The sequence below is a fragment of the Pyxicephalus adspersus genome, chromosome 2, assembly GCF_032062135.1.
Source record: "Pyxicephalus adspersus chromosome 2, UCB_Pads_2.0, whole genome shotgun sequence".
Taxonomy (NCBI): Eukaryota; Metazoa; Chordata; class Amphibia; order Anura; family Pyxicephalidae; genus Pyxicephalus; species Pyxicephalus adspersus.
The window spans coordinates 127704491-127731184 of record NC_092859.1 but is presented as its reverse complement, the minus strand read 5'-3'; the positions used below and the strand labels follow the sequence as shown (position 1 = coordinate 127731184).

At 37.4% G+C, this 26694-nt stretch overlaps 1 protein-coding gene across 1 annotated transcript in view; it reads left to right on the top strand.

Moving 5' to 3' along the window:
- Nucleotides 1–26694, top strand: part of UNC13C (unc-13 homolog C) — a gene marked incomplete in the record, with an annotated part of 288759 nt that overhangs the window by 98229 nt on the left and 163836 nt on the right. Inside the window, 4 exon segments of the mRNA XM_072402358.1 lie at nt 5005–5232; nt 6570–6711; nt 15881–16050; nt 24763–24878. Coding sequence (XP_072258459.1) covers nt 5005–5232; nt 6570–6711; nt 15881–16050; nt 24763–24878 — 656 coding nt within the window.

The window sequence follows — 26694 nt, the reverse complement described above, 5'->3', positions numbered from 1 at the left end:
TGTAAAAAAGGTGGACACAACAAAAGTGCTATAGTAGGCCAGCCCCTCTAATTTCACACCATGAATATGTGGACATTTTCACATTATTTACATGTATGGTGATTAATGTGTAGATGTATCACACTCATTTGTTACTTGTCACAGAAAGTATAGCATGTAACCTGACAATCTGCTGTTCTCTCCAGATTTTTTCTCAAGCATCATCCAAAATCACCATTAGAAGTGAGAAGAATTAAAAAAATATACATGAACATGCATATGAATATGCATAAATATGACTATATCCAGTTGAATTGCTTAAGAAATCTAAGAATTCTAATTTGGATTGAAAAAAAATGATAAAATAATTATTAATGGTGAAAATCAATAGAAATTGTGAACTTTGGACAGCATGGGGCAGTCTCAATCCATTTCTAGTTCCATTGAACGTATTGTCCTGAGAAAAAAGGCAAAATGTTACTAGTCTGTGTATGACCCAAAATAATTGATATGATTCCACTTGGTTAAAGAAAATAGGGTGAATTTTTTTTAATAACAATGGGAAAAAATTGCCTGTGTATTTGGTAAATAAATGAATGTGATTCCACTTGGTTAACAATTACACTGTTCCCTAGCACTTTTTTCCCCAAAAGTATCTACCTACTTTTCCCCTAAATAACCAGCAGCAAGCAATGCCTGCTCCTTGACTGAAATAGCTATCATGTAACTCACAGTTGTTCAACCATCCACCACCCATTAAACACCCTGGTCCAAACACAAACAAAAATGACACCAAGGTTTTTGGATAAAATGGCCAAACAAATATATTGTTTCACAGCATCATGTTTCACAGCATATCCCAGCATCATGCCATAATATAACTTCAACAATCTTAAATAACTTTTACAACCACTTAACCTGTAAAGTGGGTCCTCAACCTGCACGTAGTCTCACTTGCGACAGAAATCTCTGTCCCTTTGCCTTCTGCTCATCTTTCTTTTTTTTAATTCTATCTGTTATCGCCAAGCTCTATCCTAGACTAGCAGAAGAAAATGGCATCTTGGCTGGCTGTGCCATACTTTTTATAAAGTGCTGCACTGACATCAGCACAGGTGTGCTACTGTGGCAGTCTATCATTGGATAATCGTTGGAAAAGTGCCAGCCTGGATATCCAAAATTGGAATTCAAGCTTGGATTGTTCAAACTGTGAGCTTCAATCCAAGGTCAAAAAGGCTCAAAACCCAGTTGACATTAACTCCAGTTGTACCTATTCATCCACCACTAGTAAGAATCTACTTTCTGGACTAAGATGTTGGCTCGGAGATAATAAAAATATTAAACTTAGTACATGTGCTGTTCTTGGTTGTGTTCTCACATATCGGCCTGATTTATTAAAGGTCTGAAGAAAAAACACTTTCATCAGTGAAGCTGGCTCCAGCAAGCCCGGAATGGATTTCTTAAAAGTAATTTGCTATTTGTTAACAAAAGTTTTTAATCCTGGACTAGATCCATTCCAGATTTGCTGGATTACCCAGGTTCACTCATGAAAGTGTATCCTCTCCAGCCTCGGAGAGCTATAATAAATCAGGCCTATTGTCTCAGGCTGATGCTTTTATACTGCACCCTGTGACCTTATATAAGTTACTGACTGAAGTATCTGCAGTAGAAAATTATTATTATTAAGTATTATTATAAGTATTATTATTAATAAACAGGATTTATATAGCGCCAACATATTATGCAGCGCTGTCTTCCCACCTCTTGAGCTTTCCTAATGCTCTCTTTTTATGCACAGTCCATTAAACATTTAGGGTTAGTCATTTTTGTCTGTCTTTCCAGTATTTTGATAGTTGTAAAATTTTTGCTCAAACGTTCATCATGTGATGGATTAACTGACAATTTTACAAGATTTTATTATTCACAATCATCATCCCTCCTGTCTTGGATATATTGACCAAGGTTAGCTTGTGCAGAACAGGAGAAATGCTGACTACTAGGCTTATTTTGGACCTGCGGTTGACCACATCTCTGCCAATAGTTCCCATTCATCTGATTCAGTGGTTTGGAACCACTTTCTGTAGACAGTTGTAGGCAGTTGCAGTGTGGTTGTGGTGGATTGCGGCCCCAGTTGTTGAACGCAAAATGTTGCTTGTGGCTGTCCTTGAGCAGCCAGCAGCTTCTATTGATTTTAAAGCAGCTGCCTTCAACTGCAGCACACAGCGGTTGGAAAGTGGTTGCAATTGCTGGTAAAGGACTGAGAAAGATCCATCAACTTTCTAAAAACACTGAACTGCTGCAAACTCACTCTCTGTGTCATGCAAGCGAGTGGGTTTGAGTGGACACAACAACTCCAAGGTTAAACTGACAGTATTAAATAGGGGTGGCTGTGAACAGTTTGCAGCCACAAGTCTAAAAGGGGGCTTAAAAATTGGATGTTCTTAAACAACTAAATGTTACAAAATTATAAAATGCTTTTAGTAAATCTAAAATATCTCTAGTCAATCTTGAGCTCCCAGCAATTTGCATAAAAGATAGCAACACCATTACACAAGTGGAGATCACTGTGCCAAATAGGAATGCAAATTCCTATAAATTAGGATTTAAATTTCAGGCTGGAGTGGCTAATCCTGGAAGCAGCCCACCCTAGGTAACACCCAACCATGACACAGACACTAAATGACTTAAAGAATGGAAAGGAAATATATTGGAAATCAGTGGTTTATCCGAAAATGAGGTGGGTATAGGATGCCCATTTCAGTTTCTATTGATTCTTGTGTGAAAGGTGATGTGTTCAGAGAAATGGGACATTATGCTTTCATGACAGTGTAAAAGGAAGAAAGCTTAGGCTGGAGTTCAGTTTCAGACTTTATTACAAATACATTTGAAGTTCATAGTAAAAAAATCAATACATATAATATATAGGCATTTTGGGTATATTTCTCTCTTCTCTTTTTTTTACATTGCTACATTTTCATGTAATAGAATCTTAGTAACTAAAGAATTAGCAGCAGAAAAGACTTGCAAAAACTGTAGCTGTAGCAATTTAAAATTGATTACACTCTAAATTTCTTTTAATAAGATATTACAGTTGGTCTTCTGTTTTTCCTGTATGTAGACTTTTCAGTTGTATACTGATGCATAGAAAATATAATCAATCCACGCCAACAGCCTTCCGACACTTATTGATAGCTGTGGATATTGGATTAATTCTGAAGGACGGCTGTTTAACAGCCGTGAGTGTTTAATGGTTCTTGCCCTGAATGTTCAGTGTGATGTTTTAGATGCAGCTTCACATGAAGCATTAGAAAACTGGCCAAGCATGTGAAGATGCCTAGTTTTTAACAGCAAATACTTCCAAATTAGTATGGATGAATCAGCAGGGCTCAGTTATTATGGCTCGATTACTATGGGTGTTAACATATGCAGAAAAAAAATTATTTTTATTTTCATTGTAACAATAAGAAAGTGGTTCAGTTCCTATTTTTTCTTGTTACGCACGTAACCAAAGCATGCAAAGTAAATATTGACTTTTGTAAGCACTTCCTAAGGAAAGAATAGATTTTATTGTCTAAATGCCTCACACTTCTAAGTCCCCATTTCCCCTAACAGAATCCTCAAACTTTGGTCTAAGTGACATCTCTAACTAATTGACGGACTCCTCTAACTTCCTTAATTAGGACCAAACACCTTGTCATGAGTAACATGGAGGCAAAGTCAGAATAATGGCCCTCTAAAGTCCCAATGAAAGGAAGTCTTGAATGCTGAATGTATACTGTGTCAGAGAGGAGTGCATGTTTATGCACAATAACTATATATTTATAGTTAATATAATTAATTGTAGTCTGATTGGGACTGTTGTGTGAGGGAAGAGGGATTTCTTAGGTCGGTCTCGGGGTACATGCACTGACCTGAAGACCATAGATAGTGAGTTAGTTTCCTCCCTCCTATTAAGTTTTAATTTTCTCAACTATGTTACTGGTTTCTACCTTGCTTACATTTGTACTGTTGGTTATTTTTAATGCTCTCAAGTAAGTTTTTGTGGTAGCTGAATGTGTGTCTGGGACTCATGGGAAGAATAGGCTAGTGTTTATGTGTTGTTTAGGTAGTCACAGTTTCTCCGGGAATGGCAAAGTTGAAAGCTGGGCCTTACCTTCTTCCAATGTGATGTAATTTCTCAGGCAAGGCTACTGTAGTTGGCAACTCCTAATACCTATTCATCTCTGCAATGGTTCTTACCTTGCACACACTGTTTTTGGGGTATGTGAATGTGAATCTGGGCCTTTTGGGGTCATTCAAGCTAGTGTTCATGTATAATTTATGTGGTCACAGTTTATCTGTGATTGGCAAAAGTTCCTACTGAACAGCATGCTATTCATACTATTACTGAAGCAAGGCCATTGTAGTTGTCATGGTTTAAACTTATTTGTCTCAGTAGTCAAATCAGTAGTCGGCAATCATGTTTTTACCATGTCTTTTAACATGCACAGATTAGTTGACCCTGACTGTCTTCTAAACTTTCCTTTAATTCTAACTACAAGAATGATCTTTGTATTTATGTCATCAGAATAGGAATGCATAGACAAAAATAAAAAGAAAAGGGTATAACCCCCTCTACATTCTACTAAAAATGCTTTTTGTTTATGGCTGTTTCTCTATTGTTGATTGTCGTGAGTGGGTGCTCAAACCATAATATTAACCTGATAGAGGCTCTAATATTTCCATATTCTATTCAATGAAAATGAAAATAAACTGAACTGGAGTTGAGTTGTACCACAATTGTTTGGTTTTATGGATGTGTCAGCAGTTGGTGGAACTGGGAATTTTAATCAATAAAGCAATGGAGACATTCACAAATATTAGAAGCCTGTGTTGTGGTATTCAACTGAAACCACACAAGCTTCAGTAAACATCTGCTCCTTGACATAATATGACTTTCATATAAACCGAGGAAAAAAGAACACTTTTTTGTATGGAAGCAGTTTTTAATTTATTGGTGAATATAACATATAATGTTTTTCTTTTAAGGAGCTGCAGAAAAGAGTTCCAAGCATGGAGCAGAGGACAAAACACAACATATAATAATGGCAATGAAGGAAAGAATGAAAATCCGAGAAAGAAACTGTCCAGAAGTTTTTGAGCTTATTCAGGAGGTTTTCCAAATATGCAAAGAGGACTTTGTGCATCATACCAAGGCTGCCAAGCAAAGCGTTTTAGATGGAACTTCTAAGTGGTCAGCTAAAATCAACATCACAGGTCAGACAATTTTTTTATTTATTTATTTATTTATTTATTTTTATTTATTTTTTTTTTAAGATGGACATTTTGTTAGATCAGGTCAAACATTTTATAAAGAGCATTTAGATCACATTTTTGAATATCCATCAGCATTTTCTTTGCAACAAGCAATTCAAGAGTATTTCTTTTAAAAGTAAACATTTTATAAAATATTTAAACATTAGACCAATGCTGCCCATTTTCTAGCATTTCAACAGCTTCCAGACAGCTATCAAACTAATAAAGGCAATTTTACCAACAGTTTATATATTATAGTTCTATGGCTGGGATGATAAGTGCTTGTATTATTACATTGGACTATTTTGTAAAACTCATCTGTTTCAATTGGCTAGAAAAGTAAAGTGTTTTTACCCTGGAAGAGTCCATTCAAACCTAATGAAAGCTGTTATCTGAGGACACCATATTGAAAATGAATAAAAATGCAAATTTGAGCAAGCTGTGTGCTTTCCTTTTGTTATTAATTGTTTCACAACCTGGAAGTGGTAGGTTTATATGAGAATGAATAGTAAGCATTTTTAAAGTGGTAAGAAGGGCTACAAACCTAATGCAATATATTGTGTTTTATCAAAGCTTGATGCCAATTTGAGATTCATTTGCTTTTTGCATTTGCCTTTTTTAATGATTACTAGGTAAAATATCCAGCTATTTATTGATTTTAAGCTCGCTTCAGGTATATGAGGGTAGCCAGACAGCCATTTAGCATTTGAATACATTAAGGGCCACCAGTATATGAGCACAGCATAACATGCTACAAACTTGTCAGCTTTACCAGCAGCACAGCTGACCAGTTGGCTTCAGTGTAAGATGGGAAGAGTGGGTGATGGCACAGAAGCAGATGCTGGTTAGGAGAGAGGGTAAAGCTTAAAACAGGCATTTCTTCTTTGTTTTAGCCTCTGAACGTCAATGGACAGTAGTGGCTTAAGCATTTGATTGTTGCATCATGCAGGAAAGCAGATGGGACTTGATATCAACTTGACCAGAAGCTGAGGCCCAACTACAACTTGGTCCAAGTTTTTTTTATAAGGACACAGGAATTGTGTGAGACTAACATGATTACTCCCAATTGCACCCCAATATACTTACACTTAAGTACTGGAGGTTAGGTTTACTTTAGGCTTTTTAGTTAATACCTAAAAAATGTACTTGGTCACCTGCTTCGCAAATTATGGGTATCTGCTGTTTTGGAATATACCACAAACTTGAGTTTCTAATCTTTAATAATATTATATGTTTGGACTTGATTATTAGAACAAAGTTTGTAGTCTAGAATTTTAACATTCTAATTAATTTTGCAGTGGTTTGTGCTCAGGGGTTACAAGCAAAAGACAAAACAGGCTCTAGCGACCCTTATGTGACTGTCCAAATTGGAAAAACCAAGAGAAGAACTAAAACCATATTTGGAAACCTTAACCCAGTGTGGAATGAAATCTTTCACTTGTAAGTACCTAAGCTCCTAATGAAGACACTGTTTATAGGTTCTCTATCTGCTTACTAATAGGAGAGCATGACAGGCTTTAGGAATCCATTACACCATTAGTTCAATACAGTGTCATTGGATAGTGAATTATATTGACAAGTAATTTATTAGTGTCATAGATCTTTGGTTTATTCAATGTTGTTTTATTGTACAATAGTAATGGTGAATAGCTGACAGAGAAATACTTGTCCAATGCACTGATTTAGTAGACAAAAGGTCACACTTTTTTGTTCCTATCCAGGAAGGTTACATCAAACAACAAAATAGTACGTGTTTCATCATAGATTGGTATATATAAAGGAAAAGGTAGTTAATTAGTTGTACGTCATACTGATTTACACTCTGTTCTAATGTAGTACATAGTGCCTATGCATTTTCAAACGGGACTCACAAGCTCTGGCTTCATTTTTTTAATTGCTAGTAGCTGCAAAGTTTATACTTTCTAAAAGGTATATTAGAAAAAATGTAATAAAGACCAAGGCTTACCTTAATATTCAGAATGCATAGTTCATACTCAAAATTGCCTAAAGAAAATACTGTTGAGCAGCATGCATTTTTTTTAGCTATCTGCAAAGCTGCCTCGTTATTATTTTTATAATTTTTTTTTACCTACTGTTGCCTAAATTGAAAGTCTATAAAATGCTCCTTCCATGAAAAATTATATTCTCCAACTCCCCACACCACTGATTGTTGCTCTGAATAATCATATAAATGTGAATCTTCTGAGAGTGCCAGATTTCTGCATTTCGCAGGGGTTCATCTCCCTGCCACTCCTATTGTGACACATAAGGAGAAGTTGGGAGGAACTGTAGCACCAGGAATCTAATCAGTAGAATCTTTAAGGGATGTTTTGTTCTATATAGCATTTATAAGGGGCCCAAGCAGGAGGAAAGGTGAGTATAAAAGCTGAATTTTAATCAGCACAGAAATGACCATGCAATTCCCCTTCCCACATAGTAAGGGTTCATTGCTAATTGTGCTCAGGGCTAAGACATTTACAGGGATGTTTACCTTATTCCTTCCTCCTGCAGGATTCCCCTTGATGGACAATCAATAGCAATAAGCTGGTCCATTGGTTGTATCCTCTCTGATGCCATTACTTACAATGCACTGTATGTGAGGATATCCCAAACCTGGCAACACACCATCTGGTATAGCCTATTCCAATGTCATCACCTATAATGCATTGTATGTGAAGAAATAAAGAGCTTGCCAACACACCAGAGTGGAAAAAAGAAGTGCACTGGTTGCAGAAAGAACAAAGGATACAGCACATAAACCTACTTATTACCCCTTTGGTATGAGTGTGTGTGTGGGGGGGAGGGGGTTACTACAATATTCTACAGTAAATAATAACATGCGCACATCATACTTTTAAATCCTTTAACTGCAGATGTTTGCACTTTGGTAGTGGTTAACATATTACAACAATATGCTATGTCATACTAGCTGTCATACAATTAATTACAGGTGACCTTTTATATGATCCATGAAACAATTTATTTTACAAAGTGCATCTGATTATATGACACGACTCATAAAAGACTTTAAGTTTATAGTTGAACATATGCAAATCACAATGTTGATAACATGATCTCCAGTAAATAAAATAAATAATTATATCAGACAGGAAACATGCATGATGAACAGTAAGGTCAAACTGACTAGAGCTGATATGATGTGAGCATCATAAGGAAACATGCCTGGAAAGCGTATGTTGAATAGTAGCTATCAAGGTGAAAGATAATTTGCTGGAAGCTATGCAAACTAGAAAACAACACAGTATACATTTTTGTTCCGGAAATAACATTTTCTAAAAATTAATGAATGCCAAGGTTAAAAAAGCAGTGATTCTGATAAAAAGAAATGGTTCATAAATGGGTAAACATATCAGTAAAGCAATATGCTCCAAGAGATAGGATCAGAATCTAAGGATTCTCTGGTGGTGTACCAGTTAACTAAATATGCTTCAAACGTGGATGTTTAAAGGTGTAAATACTTAGTTGACATAGGTGTTAAAAGAGTGAATCATGATCTCCATGTTGTGCTTTTACATCATAGTTGATCTTGCATAGCTACTAGATAGCTACATTTTATTGGTACAGAGTATGCGGTAAAGAAAGTTCTCTCTCCAGAGGTACTTGTTCAGCAATCAGCACAGATGGAATTTACCAATTTCATTGTTACTAGTTAACCATAAAACACCTAATACAAACCAATAAAAAAGGTAGCAAACCTTAACATCCTGAAGAGTCGGCATCTCCAGGTGCTTGTACAGTGGTGTGTGGATCACCCATAAACTCCAAAACTTGGTTGCTTTGCAATGCAATGCTCAGAGTTGCCATTCTGACCCTCCTCCCTACTCATCACAGTGCCATTCTAAGCAATAGTATTCCGCATTAATGGAAGAAGGTGGGTCCAAAGCCATCGAGGCTGTTGGGTATATACAATTTGGGTAGGTCTGGACTTGTGGTGGCCACTGTAAGAACTATATGCTAATGGAGTGATTGTGCAGGCAGCTATAATTGCAGTGAATGTATTTAAATTGTAATTAGCTGCCAGGGGTTCATATTCGATTATTCAAACAACTCCTAGATATTTCTGTTTGTCATTATCAACTAAAAATAAATAAAACAAAATAATGAAGAAAAATGTTTATATGACATGTCGCAGTTTTCTGATTCCTTAAACCATTTATACATGCCAAAGTCTGCATAAAATATAGTACTGTTGCAAAATCAGTGACTGCATTTGCACTCTGACCCAGTAACTCCAGGGGCATGCTGTGATCCCGTTATGTTACACAGTATAGTGCAGCTTGGATTTTTCCTTTTCTTTGTTAATATTGTCACGCCAACATGACCTGAATGCCACAATTCCTTTCTAATCTGGGAGCTTTGTGAGGTTACATCACTGCTCTGTTGTCCTGTGAGAATTCAGAATCAGAAAGCACCTTCTATGCACTATATTATTTAGTCTACTGCTTACATCCCATCCAATCTCATCCTAGACCTCAGGAGATTTCATTTATACCAGTTAGAATAGTGGAAATACAAGAAGTATTAGGTGATAGGGTATGAATTGTACACAGTGGCAAGAAAGGTTTTTATGTGGTTTAAATAACCTTTCCGCCACCAAGATATTGAATTTTGATGGCTGAATGAAAAAAAGGTTGTATTCCAAATGCAATATCGATGAACTAAATGGAATAAACAAACCAATCATAAATATTCTAATACCGATCAGTAAATTTCTTTGGTGTGCTGTGCAATCTGACTGCCATCCCCATTCTGTGTGCAATTTTCATGTGATTGTCTATGGTATGCTGTGCATTTTAGATGAATTTATTGCACAAATTTGAATCTGGCCATAGCACTATCTGTTCCCTATTCATTTGTCCACATTTAGTCTTAATTGATTTTATTGCTTGCCAATCCCCTCCCCCACCCAGATTCAACTGATATCCAAAATTCCCTGTTACTCCCATCAGTCCTTCCATATTCAGGGCCCAAAGCACATCTATATAAACATCAGACTAGGTCACGTGGCCAAATCTTAAGTGCCAAATTATAGGTGCTTTGAGAATGAATCCAGGGAATTAAACCAGAGATTGGAAAAGATTTTGACATACCATTACACTCTGTTACTCCCACCTCATACCTCTGGACTGAACCTTCATTGCACCACCTGAATGCCTACCCTACCTCTGCTGCTGCTATCCTGAACTGTTTATTTTTAATCAAGCTTCTCCCTGACTGATTGCTATCCCACTCCTGGAACTCAAAAAGATAACAAGCTTCACTACAACCCATATTACAGGAGCTGCTCACATGGACTTCAGTCTCCTGCACTGCATTATGTACTCTTATGACAATTACCTGTTACTATGTATTTCTCATCCTGCACTCTCTTTGCTTGCTATATTCCCTCTTCTCCCCTCCCCTCCCTTTTAGTCTGTTAGCCCCTTCTTTGTTTGCTTTTTCACTCTCCTGCTTTCTCTGTCTGTACTTCTGCATCTTTTCTTTCTTTTACTACTTGCTGGTGACATCTCACCCAACCCTAATCCCTCTCACAGCTCGCTCTTCTCTATCCTCTCACCAACATTTACCCTCCTCTTAACCTTATTACTATCCCCACTGCCTAGAAGTTCTTACCCCCTTTATCTGACAGTCTATGAATGCCAGATCTGTTGGCAATAAATAACTTCTATCCACAACCTTCTCCTCTCTAAACTTCCTGGCTCTCACTGAAACTTAGCTTTCCTCCTCCGACTCTGCCTCTGCTGCTGCTCTCTCTTATGGAGGCCTGCACTTCACACATACCCCTAGAACCGGCAACAGAGTAGGGGGTGGTGTGGGTCTCATTCCCTCACCTAACTGCACATACAGAGTCCTCCCTACCCTGCCCTCTCTCTTTTTCACGCTCAAGTCCCTTCCGTTTGTCTTTTCCATCCCCTAACCCTTATTGTTGCTGTTGTCTACCGCCTCCCCAGTCTTACAATTTTTGGACAACTTTGCCTCTTGGCTTCAACATATTCTTTACCATGACCTGCTCACCCTCATCCTTGGTGACTTTAATGTTGCAGTGGATGACGCTGCGGGCTCGCTGGACAGGTAAGTGCCTTACACTATCTAACTCCTGCCCCCCTCACCACATCCCAGACCTGGCCAATGGCAGAGAGATTTCCGTAACCTTGTCCACGGCCTATTTTCAAACTGCTTTACATCCCTCACCCCCACTCTCTCCAAAATCACCTCCCTAAATTAAGCTGCCACCCAGTTCAACCAATCTCTTTCTCTTGCACAACAATCACACCAAACACTTACAAAAGATTGTTCATGCAGCTGAGTACCAGTGAAGGAAATCTGGCCTCACCACTGACTTTATGGACTACAAAGCTAGTCTACAACACTTTAACACTGAACTCACTGTCCCATAAACCTTCTCCCATATGTTTGCAAACTCCTTGAGCGCCTTGTTTGCAAAAGACCCACTGATTACCTGAGCAGCAACTCTCTCCTTGACACTCTCCAGTCTGGCTTCCCAGGTGCCCATTCCACCGAAACAGCCCTTACTAAAGTGGCCAATGACCTCCATAGAGCTAAGTCTCAAAGCAACTTTTCCCTCCTCCTTCTCCTTGATCTTTCCTCTGCATTTGACACTGTTCATCACCCCCTTCTAATCCAAATTTTGTGCTCTGTTGGTATCAGTGACACTGCTCTCTCTTGGTTTACTTCCTACCTGTCTGACTGCACCTTTCAAGTTTCTTTCAATGTTACTTCCTTCTCTCCAACTCTCCTCCCTGTTGGCGTTTCCCAAGGGTCAGTCCTTGGACTGGTTCTCTTCTTTCTGTACACCTCCTCATTTGGTATTCTCATATCCTCCTTTGGCTTGCAGTACCATTTGTATGCTGATGACACTCAAATCTATCTGTCCACCCCTGACTTGTCTTCCTCAGTCCTGGACAAGGTTTCATGCTGCCTGTCAGCCACATCATCATGGATGTCTCACAGATTTCTGAAACTCAACCTGAATGAATCCGCTTATCATTTTTCCCCCTTCAAATTCCAAACTTCCCTCTGACACATTCCTAATGGTTAACAACACAGTCAATCATCCCTCCCCTCAGGCACATTGTCTTGGCATCACCTTCGGTTCTGCCCTCTCATTTACCCCCCATATTAAGAACATTTCCAGGTCCTGTCACTTTCACCTACGCAACATCTCCAAAATTCACCCCTACCTGTCCCCTGAGACCACCAAACTCCTTGTACACGCTCTTATCATCTCTCGTCTGGACTACTGTAACATCCTCCTCTCTGGTATTCCACTAAACCGACTCTCTCCTCTACAATCTATTATGAATAGATTCATCCATCCTTATCTCCTCTACAATCTATTATGGAAAGATTCATCCATCCTTCCCACCACTCTTCTGCTGCCTCTCTTTGTAGTTCCCTTCATTTGCTTCCATTTCACCTCAATCCCCACACAGCTCCTGTCCAACCTACCTTTCTGACCTGGTAGAAAAATACCCCCTAGCCGCTCTCTTTGCTCCTCCAATGACCTACTACTGACTTCCTCACTCATTACCTCACCACACGCACGGCTCCAAGACTTTTCTAGAGCTGCCTTTCTGCTCATTTAAAAGAGCACTCAAAACACACTTTTTCAGACATGCCTACCCGTCTTCTTTTGTCTCTTAAAACTACTTCCCACCACTCCATATCTCCCCTCCTTTTGTATGAGACTTCCCCCACCTCGTAGATTAGATTGTAAGCTCCTCGGGGCAGGGTCCTCTTCTCCTTTTGTTTCACTGTCTGTCATTTGCTCCCCCTATTTAACGTACAGTGCTGCGTATAGTTGTTGTATAGTAAGTTGCTTGCTAAGCGTTAAAGCCTTCATATGACTAACAACTAACTTTGTATTGCCTATTAAATGAGTTTGAAATATTTAAGCTGCAAACTGTAAGAGCAGTGAGGATGTCTTATGTCTCTGGTGTGCAGAGAAGTCAGCAGAACAAATACATTCCCCAGTGCAGTAAAAGCTTGTGTATTCTATTCCACTTTGCAGGAAACATCAGCAGTGAATGGGTGAAAAAGCTTTCAGATGCATCTCAGGAGCTTAGAAATCAGCTTTGGTTTAAGCTATCCATCTGCTGTCATGTATTCCTGTCAGCTTTGAACACACTATTTCAATGTATTACGATATATATTATTAAATGCAAATGCAGCTAGATTTATGTTGAAGTGGCATCGTGTCCTTGTAATCTGTATTGTGCATTTAATGGATACAATTTGTTTTACTTTTTCTTTATGTTACATTATACTGTTCTATAAAGGTATGACAATGAAAAGATAACAAGGCAATAGAAGAAAATGCCTTGTCAAAGTTAACTCAGTAATTTTTTTCATTAAATGTTTAGTATTTTTGAAAAAATAGCAAATAGTATACACTATGTATGAAAAGATCTGAAAGAATACAAGCAAAATGTAATGTGCTGGTAGAAAAACAGTTGGACGTGTTTTGTGATCCATGGCTCCTCTCTAAAACTCCATACCTCATAATTCATAATGTTGTTTGGAAGGCAAAATAAGCAAGATGAGCTGCAATAAAGGTGTTCCCTTTCTAAAGATTGATAAATACCTCTACTACATTGCCAAGTGCTGCAGTGCATTTTCTATTTCCTAACATTGCATGGAAATAGGTTTGGTGCTTTTCATATGGTTGATACTGTGCTGTGCTTGCTTTAGAAGAGCACTGTCCATGGTCCTGAAGTGATGAGCATGGATCCTACAATGTTAAAGCATACACATAATTTATTTCATTTCTTCTGCTCATATTTATTAATCAGTCTGCCCCCCTCCTCCTACTGACAGCTACCAGTCTACAGGTGGATATCTTCATGGATTGAAGAACATCACTTTCTGTCTTACCACTTGGGCCTGACAGGGTGGAAAAGATAATGGGGGTGGTTATGTTCAAATTGTTACCCTCTTCCTGGCACACTGGTATGGACTAGTGTCAGCAGGCTTTTGTTCACTTTTCTCTTCCTAAAAAATTCTATGAAAATGCTAAAAAAGCTCAAAGCAAATCAATTGCAGCTTAAATGCACCTTCCGATGTCCAAGCATTTGCCCATCAAATCCTATTGACAGTGCCTGACGGCTCCACTGGACTAGTTCAAAAAGTACATACAAAATTACAACAAATCTTTATTTAAAACTCAAGATAATACTCTATCAAAAGAATTGGGTAAGATTTGTTGTATTTGTCCTTTCCTTCATTTAAAGTTAAAATCTAAGGTTGTATTTGGACTTGAAAACCTTAAAGGAAGCTGTACTAAAAGAATTCCACAGACTACTAAGAACTTCTCTGTTTTAGGATTCTAGTTGCTTTGTTGTCATTCTGATCAATAAAGTAAATACTTTTGATCTAGAGCAAGTATACAGATTAGTAATTCTGACGTCTCCCTAACACAATGGGCCTGATTTATTAAAGCCCTCCAAGGCTGCAGAGGATACACTTTCGGTGAACCTGATAGATCTGGTCCAGGATTAAAAACCTTTGCTAGCAAATTGCAAACAGCTTTGAACAAATCAATTCAAGGTTTGCTGGATCACCCAGCTTTACTGATGAAAGTGTATCCTCTCCAGCCTTGGAGTGCTTTAATATATCAGGACCAATGTTCTATATACTACAGGGCAGTAATGTTAACATATTTTACAATTATTGGATCTTTATAAAAACCACACAGCCAACATTTCAGGTGGAAATGTCAACTTTGACAGCCCAAGTATGTTCTCAGCACAGTTTTTTTTTTTAAAGGAAGTGTGTCATAAAAGCGGACCTGTGCTTTTAAACAGGGGTCCTCAACTCTAGTCTTCTGGAGCCACATGAGGACCAAATTATGATATAAAAACGATCATTTTTAATCCATTTGTTATTTTATTTAGTACTGACTGTTAGAGAATTTCTAAACATTGATGTAGATCCTAACCCTTGAGTACTGAATTTGGGGCCATTGTTTTAGAGCAGCTGACAGAAACATCCATTCCATGTGTAGCAGGCCACTTGCTAGTTAAAGATTAGGAAAGCTGATCGTGTTTGGATTCAATATGAGTGACATTAATTCCTCATTGAGGAACTAGTTTGTGACCTATGAAGGCAGATATGACTTCCTGACAAATTACCAGTATGGACCAGTAAAGTTCCTTTTCAAAAGCATAAATTCCATGTTTAACCCATACTAGTTCTTGTGCAATAGACCCATAGAGTCTATGTTTAAAGTCCCCACATTCAACTGTTTAACCGGTTTAAACTTTTAGTAGTATGAATGAAGGAAGGAACTTTTCTATACATACATATTCTGAAGACTTAAAGCACATTTAAAGGCTTTGAGTTTAAACCAATCCCAAGTTCACTTAGTTTGTGATGTATAAGCCTCATTTGTGTCCCCAAATGGTGGAATAATGAAGAGTGGAATAATCCTAATTTGGTTAACATGTAAAACATGAATATGTTTAAAAAACAAAAAACAAAATGTAATCTTGATTATCATTCATAGTTTTGCCCTTAAAAGATTTTTTTTTCTTTAAACTTACATTTTTATTTATTGTTTTCATTGTAGTGAATGTCATAATTCCACAGACAGAATAAAGGTGAGAGTCTGGGATGAAGATGATGATATAAAGTCCAGAGTGAAGCAGCACTTTAAGAAAGAATCTGATGACTTTCTTGGGCAAACAATTGTCGACGTGAGAACCCTCAGCGGGGAAATGGATGTCTGGTACAACTTAGGTAACTCTGAGCTTCTGAAACAGAAATGTTGTATGTCTGCTGCCATATTGGAAAAAAAGTCATGTAGCTTGCAGCAGTTCAGGACTAATGCTTGTGTACTGTGGATGGAACATCAATTCTGCCAGCAATTTGCTTCCTAGTTGTGAACACTCCTCTTTTATCATTTTTTAGCAACATTGGTTTCAAATAATATTTTTATTGATTAATGAATACAATACAACAAAAATACAGAGTAAATAAAAATGTACAAAGTAATGCAACTGTCACATAAACCTCTTGCATTACCAATGTTAATCACTGCCCAGAACAGGTATGCTCATAAAGATTTCTTTCATGGGAACAGTGTTTCAGAAAGCAGAGTTTCAGTACATTTTCAGTAGGATTTCAGCAATGAAAGCTGCCATATTACATAAGGATGTGTAAAATAGAGTTTAATGTCTCGGATAACTCTATCACTAAAAAAAAATTGCTTGCATGGTGTATGCATAAACCGCAGCAGTTTTCATTGCCACCTCTACAGACAAATTCTGATTGGGCAACACTTCCAGGTAGATGTGAAACTTGCCAGTTCCCTCTCACACTGTAGTTTAAGCAGGTACAGGGTAAAAAGCTGTTAGGAAATCAGACATAATGTTGTCACCCCTTTTCAGGAGGATAAATTGAGTGGAAATATACTGTCAGTGTAAACAGGTATTTGTGAAACTTAGAAAAAGAACTTCTAACAGGTGCACTTTCAAGCACCAATCTTTCTTTATTCGGGAGACCATGGGGTTCCACTTTAAGACCAGTGCACCAGGATACTGCAGTATTGCAGACCCTTAAGTGTTTGAAGGAAAAGAAAACCCTTTTGACATGTTGTGGTATAATAATAATAGTTTTTGCAATTTTGTCCTTGAAAGCTAGAAGCTACCAACCCCTAATGAATAAAACGTGTTTCATTACACAAAATTGTTTAGATTACACCACAGTTGAAATGTATATATAATTGCTTAATTTTACCTTTAAATGTTGTTGCTGAAGAGAACCAGTGTATCCTGAACCAGTGTAGATAGCATATCTTTAACATAACCAGGAAATCTTTACCTAAACCAGCATACCCAGCACAGAACTAGCATATTCTATGTCTTCTATGTATTCTTCCTGTGTTCATTGGGTAGAACAATGGGTAGATTAGGTTTAATTACTGTCAAGTTTTGTTATATATGAAAAATAACCAAAACAAGACTATCCAAGATTTCCTTAGAAAAAATTTGCTGTTTTGTTATTTTTCAGCAATTTAGTGAGGTTTTGCCACTGTAGTGAGCTGTGAGGAGAAACTACTGCCATTCTATACATCTCCCCAGCCACTAACTAACCTAGTTCTGCCACTAGACAAATAGTAAAGGGACAGCCGAACAATCATTTCTTTGCTCAGTGCCTCTGCTGCCAAGGTTATTGCTTCTTTAAAGTGTATGTTTGGGCAAAATAAAAAAAATAAATCATAATCTCACATACATTTATTTTTTCTTGGGTTACTGATACTGACAGCAGCATTTCATGGGATATTTAAAAGCTGGTCACAGATGGAAAGTATGATAAAACAGATACTCGAATAGCATGAGCATTGTTAGGCAAATAGCCTGAAAAGAGTACAAAAGGCCAATTTACCTAATTACCTAAAGACCAATTTTTTTAAAATTCATCCAATCCTAGATGAATAATATTATATTGGACATTAACATTGCTAGGCAAATATCCTGAAAAAAAAGAATTAACCTTTTTTATATATATATATATATTAAAAAAGTGAATGTGAATTATTGCATGAATCAGGCCATCTCCATTTAACCAAAATGTTCTTAAAAATCTCATAAAATACGTATATATTCAAATCATCTACCTAATGTCATGCAAAATGATAGCTACTGTATTAGGATAGACCATGACAGCCATAATATATTTTACATGAAACTGACATGAAATTTCTGAAATGTAATTTTTGCTTGCAGTGGAAGAAACTGGGCATTCCCAATCCTAGAAGAATATTATTATGTTGGACATTTACTGTCTTATAAAATTTTGAAATATTTTGCTGTCTGTAAACATGGGGAGGCATACATCTGTTCACCTTCACTTTACACTGGTCTTCCAGAAGATTTAGCATTTGGTACATTGCATTAACTTACATTTTTGAAAAGTTTGAAATTCGGTATACCTGTGGTATGGCGAGAGACAAAAAATCATCATAATGATTGGTATTTTTGTGCTGTGAATGTAAAAGGTTTCAATCCTTACAAGAAAAACAAGTGGGGGTACCCTGATTTGGAATCAGCAAGTCGCCCTGTGCCGGATGGTTCTGATGTTCCCATACCAGTGTTCAGCACAATCCCTAAAATTCCTGTATCCGGCATGGAGGATATACAGGTTTTGGCGTGTAATCCAGGAGTTAGCAGTGGAAGTGAATATGAAGTGTTTTATCAAACCAGCAGTTCTCCCAAGAAGAGCTCCATGATTTATTATGTGACCTAAGTCTGTCAAAATAAGGAGCAGAACTTTTAGCATCCAGGCTAAAAGGAAAAAACTGTCTGAGACCAGAAATTAAAATAACGGTTTATGGGACAGGAGAGGTGAAACTCCTACCATATTTCAGTGAAGATGGAGACTTTGTGTACTGTTGTAACATCCCTGGACTACTAGCCCATATGGGAGTACCAGAAACTCAACAAAACATAAAGAAGAATATGAAAATATCATATTGGTCTTACAAAAGCTTTGCTATCATGAACAACAATGGTCCATATGTGTTAGTTTAAAAATAAACTTCCTATTTGGACAGCAAAGGCGATACACAAAATACCCATGTTTCATCTGTTTGTGGGATAGTAGAGCAAAGCAGGATCACTGGAATGGCCTCCAGGGGTAAACATGAAAAAAGGTGCAGCAAACATCATTAACGAGCCAATGGTTGACAAACAAAAAAAAAAAAAATCATTCTTCCTCCATTACACATAAAGCTGGGATTAATGAAGCAATTTGTTAGAGCTCTGAACACGAATGCTATGAACTCTGAAGACGGTGATTGCTTCAAATACATTTATAGATTCTCACCTGATTAAGTACTGAAAAATTAAAAGCAGGAATCTTTCATAGACCCCAGATTCAGAAACTGATAAATGATTCAAATTTCACAAGTTACATGACTGATGCTAAAGCTTCTGCCTGGCACAGCTATGTCATGGTTGTTAAGAACTTCTTGGGTAACCATAAAGCACATAATTATGAAGAACTGGTACAAAACTTGCTCTTAAACTTTAAAAATGTTGGTGCTACTTTGAGCATAGGGTTACACTATCTCCATTGCCATTTGCAAACATTTCCAGAAAACCTTGGCGATTTCAGTGAGGAACAAGGGGAGAGGTTCCATCAAGACATAAAGGTGATGGAAGAAAGGTATCAGGGCAGATGGGATAGACACATGATGGCTGACTACTGCTGGAGCCTTCAATGTGATTGTAATCATACAAACTGGGTTTTTCAATGACTTATTTGTGATTAGTTCTGTAAATATACTGATTAAAGAATATATTGACATTAAGTATTTCAAACATATAATTTTGTATACTTAGGCATATCTAGCTTTTTTGCCTAATTTTCATGTTTCATTGGTTTTCTATGAGGTTATTATTGAGGTCATTATTTCAAAAACTGGAGCCAATCTAGCAAAACCAAAACCATAATTGGAATCTGTGCATCAAACATAACGTGAAATGACTTTATTCTGTTTGGCAGGAAAATGTTTGTTGACCAGTGTAATGTGGCAATGTGTGTGTAAATCAGGTGTCATGATGAAGTGCAGTGCTTGTTAAATATAATGATTAATGTTATAGTTGCAAGAAGCATCATTTTCATTATTTTTTGTATTGTGCAGTCATGCACTGTAGACCAAATTAGGTTTGTTCCCTAAATAATTTAATTGGTGGGTAGCAGGAAAGAACACAGGTCTGGATTTAATAAAGTTCTCCAAGGCTGGGGACGATACACTTTCATCAGTGAACCAAGGTGATCCAAACAACCTGAAATGGATCTGGTCCAGGATTGAAAACATTTGCTAACAAGTAGCAAATTACTTTGAAGAATTCCATTCCAAGTTTGCTGGATCACCCAGGTTCACTAATGAAAGTGTATCCTCTCCAGCCTTGGAGAGCTTTAATAAATCAGGCCTAAATATGGAACGTAGAGGTGTAGGCAAGGAGTGAAATAACATTGACATGGGAAAGGAAATGACAGGAACATGGAGATGAATTGGAAGTGAGAAGAGAACAGGATATACCCCATTTGTGACCCCAATACAACCTTTTAAATGGTAATGTTAAATACACCTTGCTGTGAGAACATTAATTAAGCTTGCAGAAGAGAACTAGTCAATTGAAAACACTGTCAATTGAAAAGACTGCCAATTAAAAAAAAATTTGTTGTTGAGTTGAGTGACTCATACCAACACTGTTAAATTTTGTCTGGGCATCTAAGTTTAAAAAAGTTAGAAGAAAAAAGGGTTGTAAGTGTGAAGAATGCTGATGTAAAGATGGAGTTAGGAGAACATAGGCAGTAAGCAGAAGTGGTAAAGAAATTAAAGCATAGGTTTCAAATGAGGAAACACGGGTATGGGACACATGGCTGTGGAACAGAGGGAGTGAGGAAGTGTTTGAGTTAGAAGTGTGGAGAACACAGATGTAAAGGCCAGGAAGGAATAGAATACAGGAATTGACATTGTGGAGAACATGGGTTGACATTGAGGAGAACATGGGTATTAAGGTTGAAAATAAGAAAATGAAGAAGTTGGGGTTTAGAGTGCGGAAAGGGAAGGTGTTTGGTGTAAATATAATACATCTATGGGGATGTAGGAAGGAAAGCATGGTGAGGAAGTGTAACAATTATGTAAGGAGAGACAACTATGGTGATGGAGAAATAAAAAAACACAGATATGGGGCGGGGTGCTGGGTATGGGGGAAAAGGGAAAAGTTTGGAGTGTTGAGGGAAAAACACAATTGTGAGAAGGAAACAACAAGTAAGAATAGGTAAATACACAAGTGTAGGAAGGAAGTAAAAGGGAACATAGACTTGTGGTGGGGGTAAAGTGGTACACATGAGTGGGAAGAGAGAGAATGGTAGCAAAGACAAACTCTGGTATGGGGAGGAAGAAAGAGAACACAGTAGTGAGAAGAGAATGGGGTGATCACTGGTCTAGAAAGGGGCTGAGAAGAAAACAAGCAGCAGGTGGGAGTAAGATAAAAGTAGGCATCGAGAAGACATTTGCAATTGGGAGATAAGTTAGGAGCTTAGTCACCTTTTATATTTTACATTTGAGACTGATAAAAAGGAGTTTTGAAATTATAAGTTAAAGATTATATTTAGTTTAAATACATGCACTGTGTTTATTTGAAAGTTTTTTTTTCATTCTGTTTGTTTTACTATTTCATTTGTTTTTACATTAAGGATTAGTTATATCAGATAGGAGGAAAGTTAGCAACTTGTGAAAGATATAGAGGTGTACAATTACAGGAGACAGGTGCTATAAAAATGTTATCATCTACACCCGCTTGACAGTGAACAGGGGGCTGTGATAAGACATGCATCACCTACAATTAAATATTTTAATATGTTGGTGGTGAAGTGGATTTGCAGCCTAGTTACAGTTGGTGATATGTGGGACCTGTAATACTAGGACCTGGTTTACTCATCACTTTCTTTTTTGTGGGTGTGCTGCTTAATTATTATTCTCACATAGTCACCTCAGAAAATGTTGCAATAAGCTATAAAGTTAGACTTTAGAGATGTCTCATTTCTCATCTGCATATTTCAATTTTCACCTTCTCTGTATCTGATCTGTCATTTATTCAGAGCTAATTGCTTGCTAACCATCATACACCAAATCTGACATCTCATGTTTGCATTCTTTTACTTGCTTACTTAGACTTTGAACATTGTGTGATCTGAGACAAAGCTTCTTCATTTACATAAGCTTATGCTTCAGGAGAGTCTATTTCAAGTCAGTGATTGGAAGCTGACATTGATTGTCCACAAGTTTTATTATTTACAAATTTTCACTAAGAGGGTATAGTCTGCACTAAGTTACATGAAAAGAATGTGTGCTACTTTTTTTAAAAATTGCATTTTAAGGTAATTATTGTTAGGAGGCATTACAATCTTACTGATTAATGCAACAAATGTCAAATGTTTTCAGTAACTTCCAATTCACTGAAAAAGTTTGCAGATTAGGATTTCTGACTATTCTGTGACATGTCCGATATGCAGGCTTGTCAAATTTTTAAAAACAGACAACCAAACTTCTAGGAAGAGTAGCAATGGCAGCTTTTCATTTTCTCAATATAATATTCTGTTAACGTGAGAGCTAAATCCCAACATCAGCTTGCCTGAAATCCTGCCAGTCATACTTCCTACCCCTCCCAACACCTCCCAACCATTTCATAAATAAAACATATTCTAACTATCTTCAATGCAGAAACAGGATAAAAACTACTATTTTTTCACCTTGGCATTGCACTGTGGGCATGGTTCAGTGCCTACTACAATGACCCACTAATGTGTCATGCAAGAACCATTCTATGCAACTGTGGGCCAAGGCTGCAAGATAACACAGAGCCAAGGAAACATACCTATGACAGACTGGTTTCACATGAAGTGTTTAGAAGAAAATTGGGCGTCATTCAATCTTCTGCAAGTAGTACTGAGGAGGAGGGGGACGGTTTGCATGATTTGCAGAAGTCTCTTGGTTGTACCTCTTTAATGACCAAGACAAACTCTGCAGATGTTTCTTTTTGCATATCAAACACAGCCTGCTCCAGAAGTTATTGAATGTCTAGGCTCCATAAAGTTTTTTTTTATTTGCTTTGGTAAACCCAGAAACAAGTTTGCTCTTGCCTGAGTAGTAAGTACCTGATTTTATGAAGTGGAATCTGAGAAGACTTCCAGTGATGTCAGCAGCTTGTCTCAAGAAAAAGCCCCAGCCCTGCACTTGTTGTGTGGCATGGCAATGCAATCAACACACAGAAGCAGTGGTGTGCAGATACACACCTGGCTGCAAGAAAAGGAATGTGGGTAATCCTAAGAACTAAGCTCTTCTGCAACCTCGTGTAACTCTTTAATAACCAAGACAAACTCTGCAATTGTCTCTTTTTGCATATCAAACACAGCCTGCTCCAGAAGTTATTGAATGTCTAGGCTCCATAAAGTTTTTTTTTATTTGCTTTGTTTTTTTTTTGTTTGTTATTAACTCACAGTGAGGATTTTATACAGTAACTGACACCACGCTGCCTAATAATATGTTGAGACAAACATCCATCCTAATTACATTTAATAAAATAATGTACCTGTTCAGACTTAAATAAAAACTCAACTTAAGAACAAACCTACAGTCCCTAGCTCATATGTAACCCAGGGACTACCTGTAATTGTGATAATATAGAGTGTGGCTGAGGAGATTCAACAGTTCTTGTAGTATTAAATAAAATGGAAGGTCTTTGGTCACTGTAGCTTCAGGCCAATGCAATGAAAAGGTCATCGAAAAAATTAATCAACTCACTACATTGTATTTGGTATTTTAAATATGCAAGTAGTTTATGGTATTTGTTTTATCAGTATTTTAATATTTTTTTTCCATATTTTACAAGAAAATCTTACTTATTGTAATTAAACATGCATTTCTGAATCACATGCATTAGTTGTGTGGTATTCAGTCACTGTTTAACATTGAACCTGAAGTTATAAGTAAATGCCTAATATGCAAATCTGCAAAAAATATCTAAACTGAATAAGAAAATATTTAGTAGTTTTTCAGTTGATTGGAGTAGGCTGATTTTTTAAAAGGCAGTTAATAATCATCATGACAGTCATTGTCATAAATTCACTGTGAAAAGGCAAGCAGATTGTTTTCTGTAGAAATAATTCACTACTGGTCTAGTATCTATGCATACTTGTATGTACTGTATATATACACATATATATATATATATATATATATTGTGGTATACCACCTTTGTGGGATCGCCTCTTCTGGGGTAAGAGGTACTCTCAGACTGCAGGAGAGGTGTATGAAGCACATTGGAGACAGTAGTTAAGGTCGAAACTGATGACCCACAGTCAGTTTTATTAAAAGGTTGCATAAGATAAAACAAATCAAAAATAAATCCTAGCCAGTCAGGCACTAACTAAACAGCAGGCAGATTCCTCTGTACCAGTTGGTGGCTAACCCAGCCAACTTAACCCACACTTTCCAGCAATCTTTACTCACATGTAGTACAACAATGGCTCTCCCAGGCAGCTTCCCAGTGCCCAGGTCAGAGAGTGTTTCCTTCCTTTCCTTCCCCTTTTACCTGCTGCTCACAGCTGTGCAGTAATTATTGGCCAGACAAAACCAAACTCTGGCCTGGATCACAACACTTCTGAGTGACATGCAAAACCAGGTCTGGAATCCCAGAAGACCTGTTGCTGGTTAATCTCTCCCATAGGAGAGGAAACGAGGAGAAATATATCTTCCCTCCAAGATTACCCCTTTTGCCATGTCACAATATATAAGATATATATATATATATATATATATGCACATCTGTTGGAAATCTCCATGATTATTTTTGTTTGGCAAAGAACTTTGAATAACATAATATTAACAATTACTGCTATTAGGCTAAAAAAATATGTATTTCTTTATTTTTTTAGAGAAAAGAACAGATAAATCTGCAGTCTCTGGTGCAATCAGACTGAAAATCCATGTTGAAATCAAGGGAGAAGAGAATGTGCCTCCATACCATATACAGTACACATGTTTACACGAGGTATGTTTTAGGCCTTAGCTGACATCTCTAGTAGGTGCCAGAAAGGCTGATGTAAAAGAGAGGAAGTGGATTGCTACAAGTAGCTAATCCTAAACCAATGCTTTATTAAATTTGGGAATTTACTGCAGCCCATATTTTTTGTCACAAAAACAAGGTTAGCAATTATTGGAGGTGGGGAGGCAGATTTTTTATAAAAGAATATGTTCTGATGTAAAGTAGGCTAGAGAGTTTTGAGAACGTAAGATGGATGAACTTCATTTCCTATCTGGAATATTTGTGACTTTTTGCAATTTCTTTATTTAACTTTATTCTGTTTGACTTTGCTTGACTGCTGCATTTTGGCTACAATACACAACTGTGCATGGTTGTTTTTATGTCCACTTTGGGGATAGATTTGGATGCAGATACAAGTTAGATTGCACCAATTTCATTTTATCTAACGTATTGTATTCTACTGAAAAACCACAGGTGATATTAATACATTTTTAAAACTGTTCCCTAACTGTGGTTTCAGTTGTTTAAAATTAACATTTGCTCTTTGCTGATTGTAGGGTTGGGTATAAAATAATATTATTATATAATATTATAGCATTAATATTATATAAAATTATTATAAATATAAGCTACCTAAAGGTGTGTTTGGTAAATCCTTATGATAATATTTATTATTATGATTTTATTATTATTATTTTTTTATGATTTTATGATTTTTATTTATGATTTTATTTTATTATTATTATTATGATTTAATAATGCATCATGAGGGTGCGACTCTTCAGCCTCCTTGTTGTGGCTCGCTTCGGCTGCCGACGGAAGATCCCTAATGGGGGATCCCCTTCCTCCTGTAGACACAGCGGAGGATGGGGAAAAATCTACCAATCAAATCAATTTTGTGAAAAATATGCAAAAACCTATTTTTATTTGTTTTCCACTAGGATTTTATGTTATTTTGTTATGTATGTTATAGTTATTTATGTTATGATGTATGAAAGTATTATTGTAAGGCCCTGGTCCAGCAACAGTACTTGCCAGACACCAGTAGCCCAATCTAATGCCACACTCACCTATACCAAGCCCCTGCTCAGCCTCAGGCAACTGGTTGATTTTCCCAACACACGTTTGCCCCCAGGACCCAGTGCACAAGGGATGGTGCCTGGGGAAGGGCTGGCAGAGGACCAGGAGCCCACAGATAAAGCAGTACCAAGATTCCAACACAGACAAATCCAGAATACAGAGCAGAGGTCATACACAGATAATCCGTCCACCAGTCAAAGCACACAAGGGCATAACACAAGCCAGGGTCACAGTCAAATGGTCAGACTAGGCAGCATAAACTCACAGGGTCAAAAATAGGCAAGATCAGCAACAGTAAATCAGATGAGAAACTCTTCAGCATAGATTCACCCAGCTAAATGCTACAACAGATGATGGGGACTGTGAGCAGAAAGGCTATAAAGCCCTAGCAGCTTATGGCCCTGATTGATTACAGCTCTCCAAGACTGGAGAGGATACACTTTCGTCAGTGAAGCTGGGTGATCCAGCAAACCTGGAATCGATGTGGTCCAGAATTGAAAACATTTGCCAAAAAAATAGCTAATGACTTTTAGGAAATCCATTCCAGGTTTGCTGAATTACCCAGCTTCACTGATGAAAGTGTATCCTCTCCAACCTGGGAGAGCTTTCATAAATCAGGCCATATGAGTCAGGATTGAGTCAGAAAATATTATGCCTCTAGAATCCCCTTCAGCTGTGCACAGCCTCAGAGTGTGTGCATGGGATGCCAAGAACGTAATTCAGGCTGCAAGGCTAAAGGGGA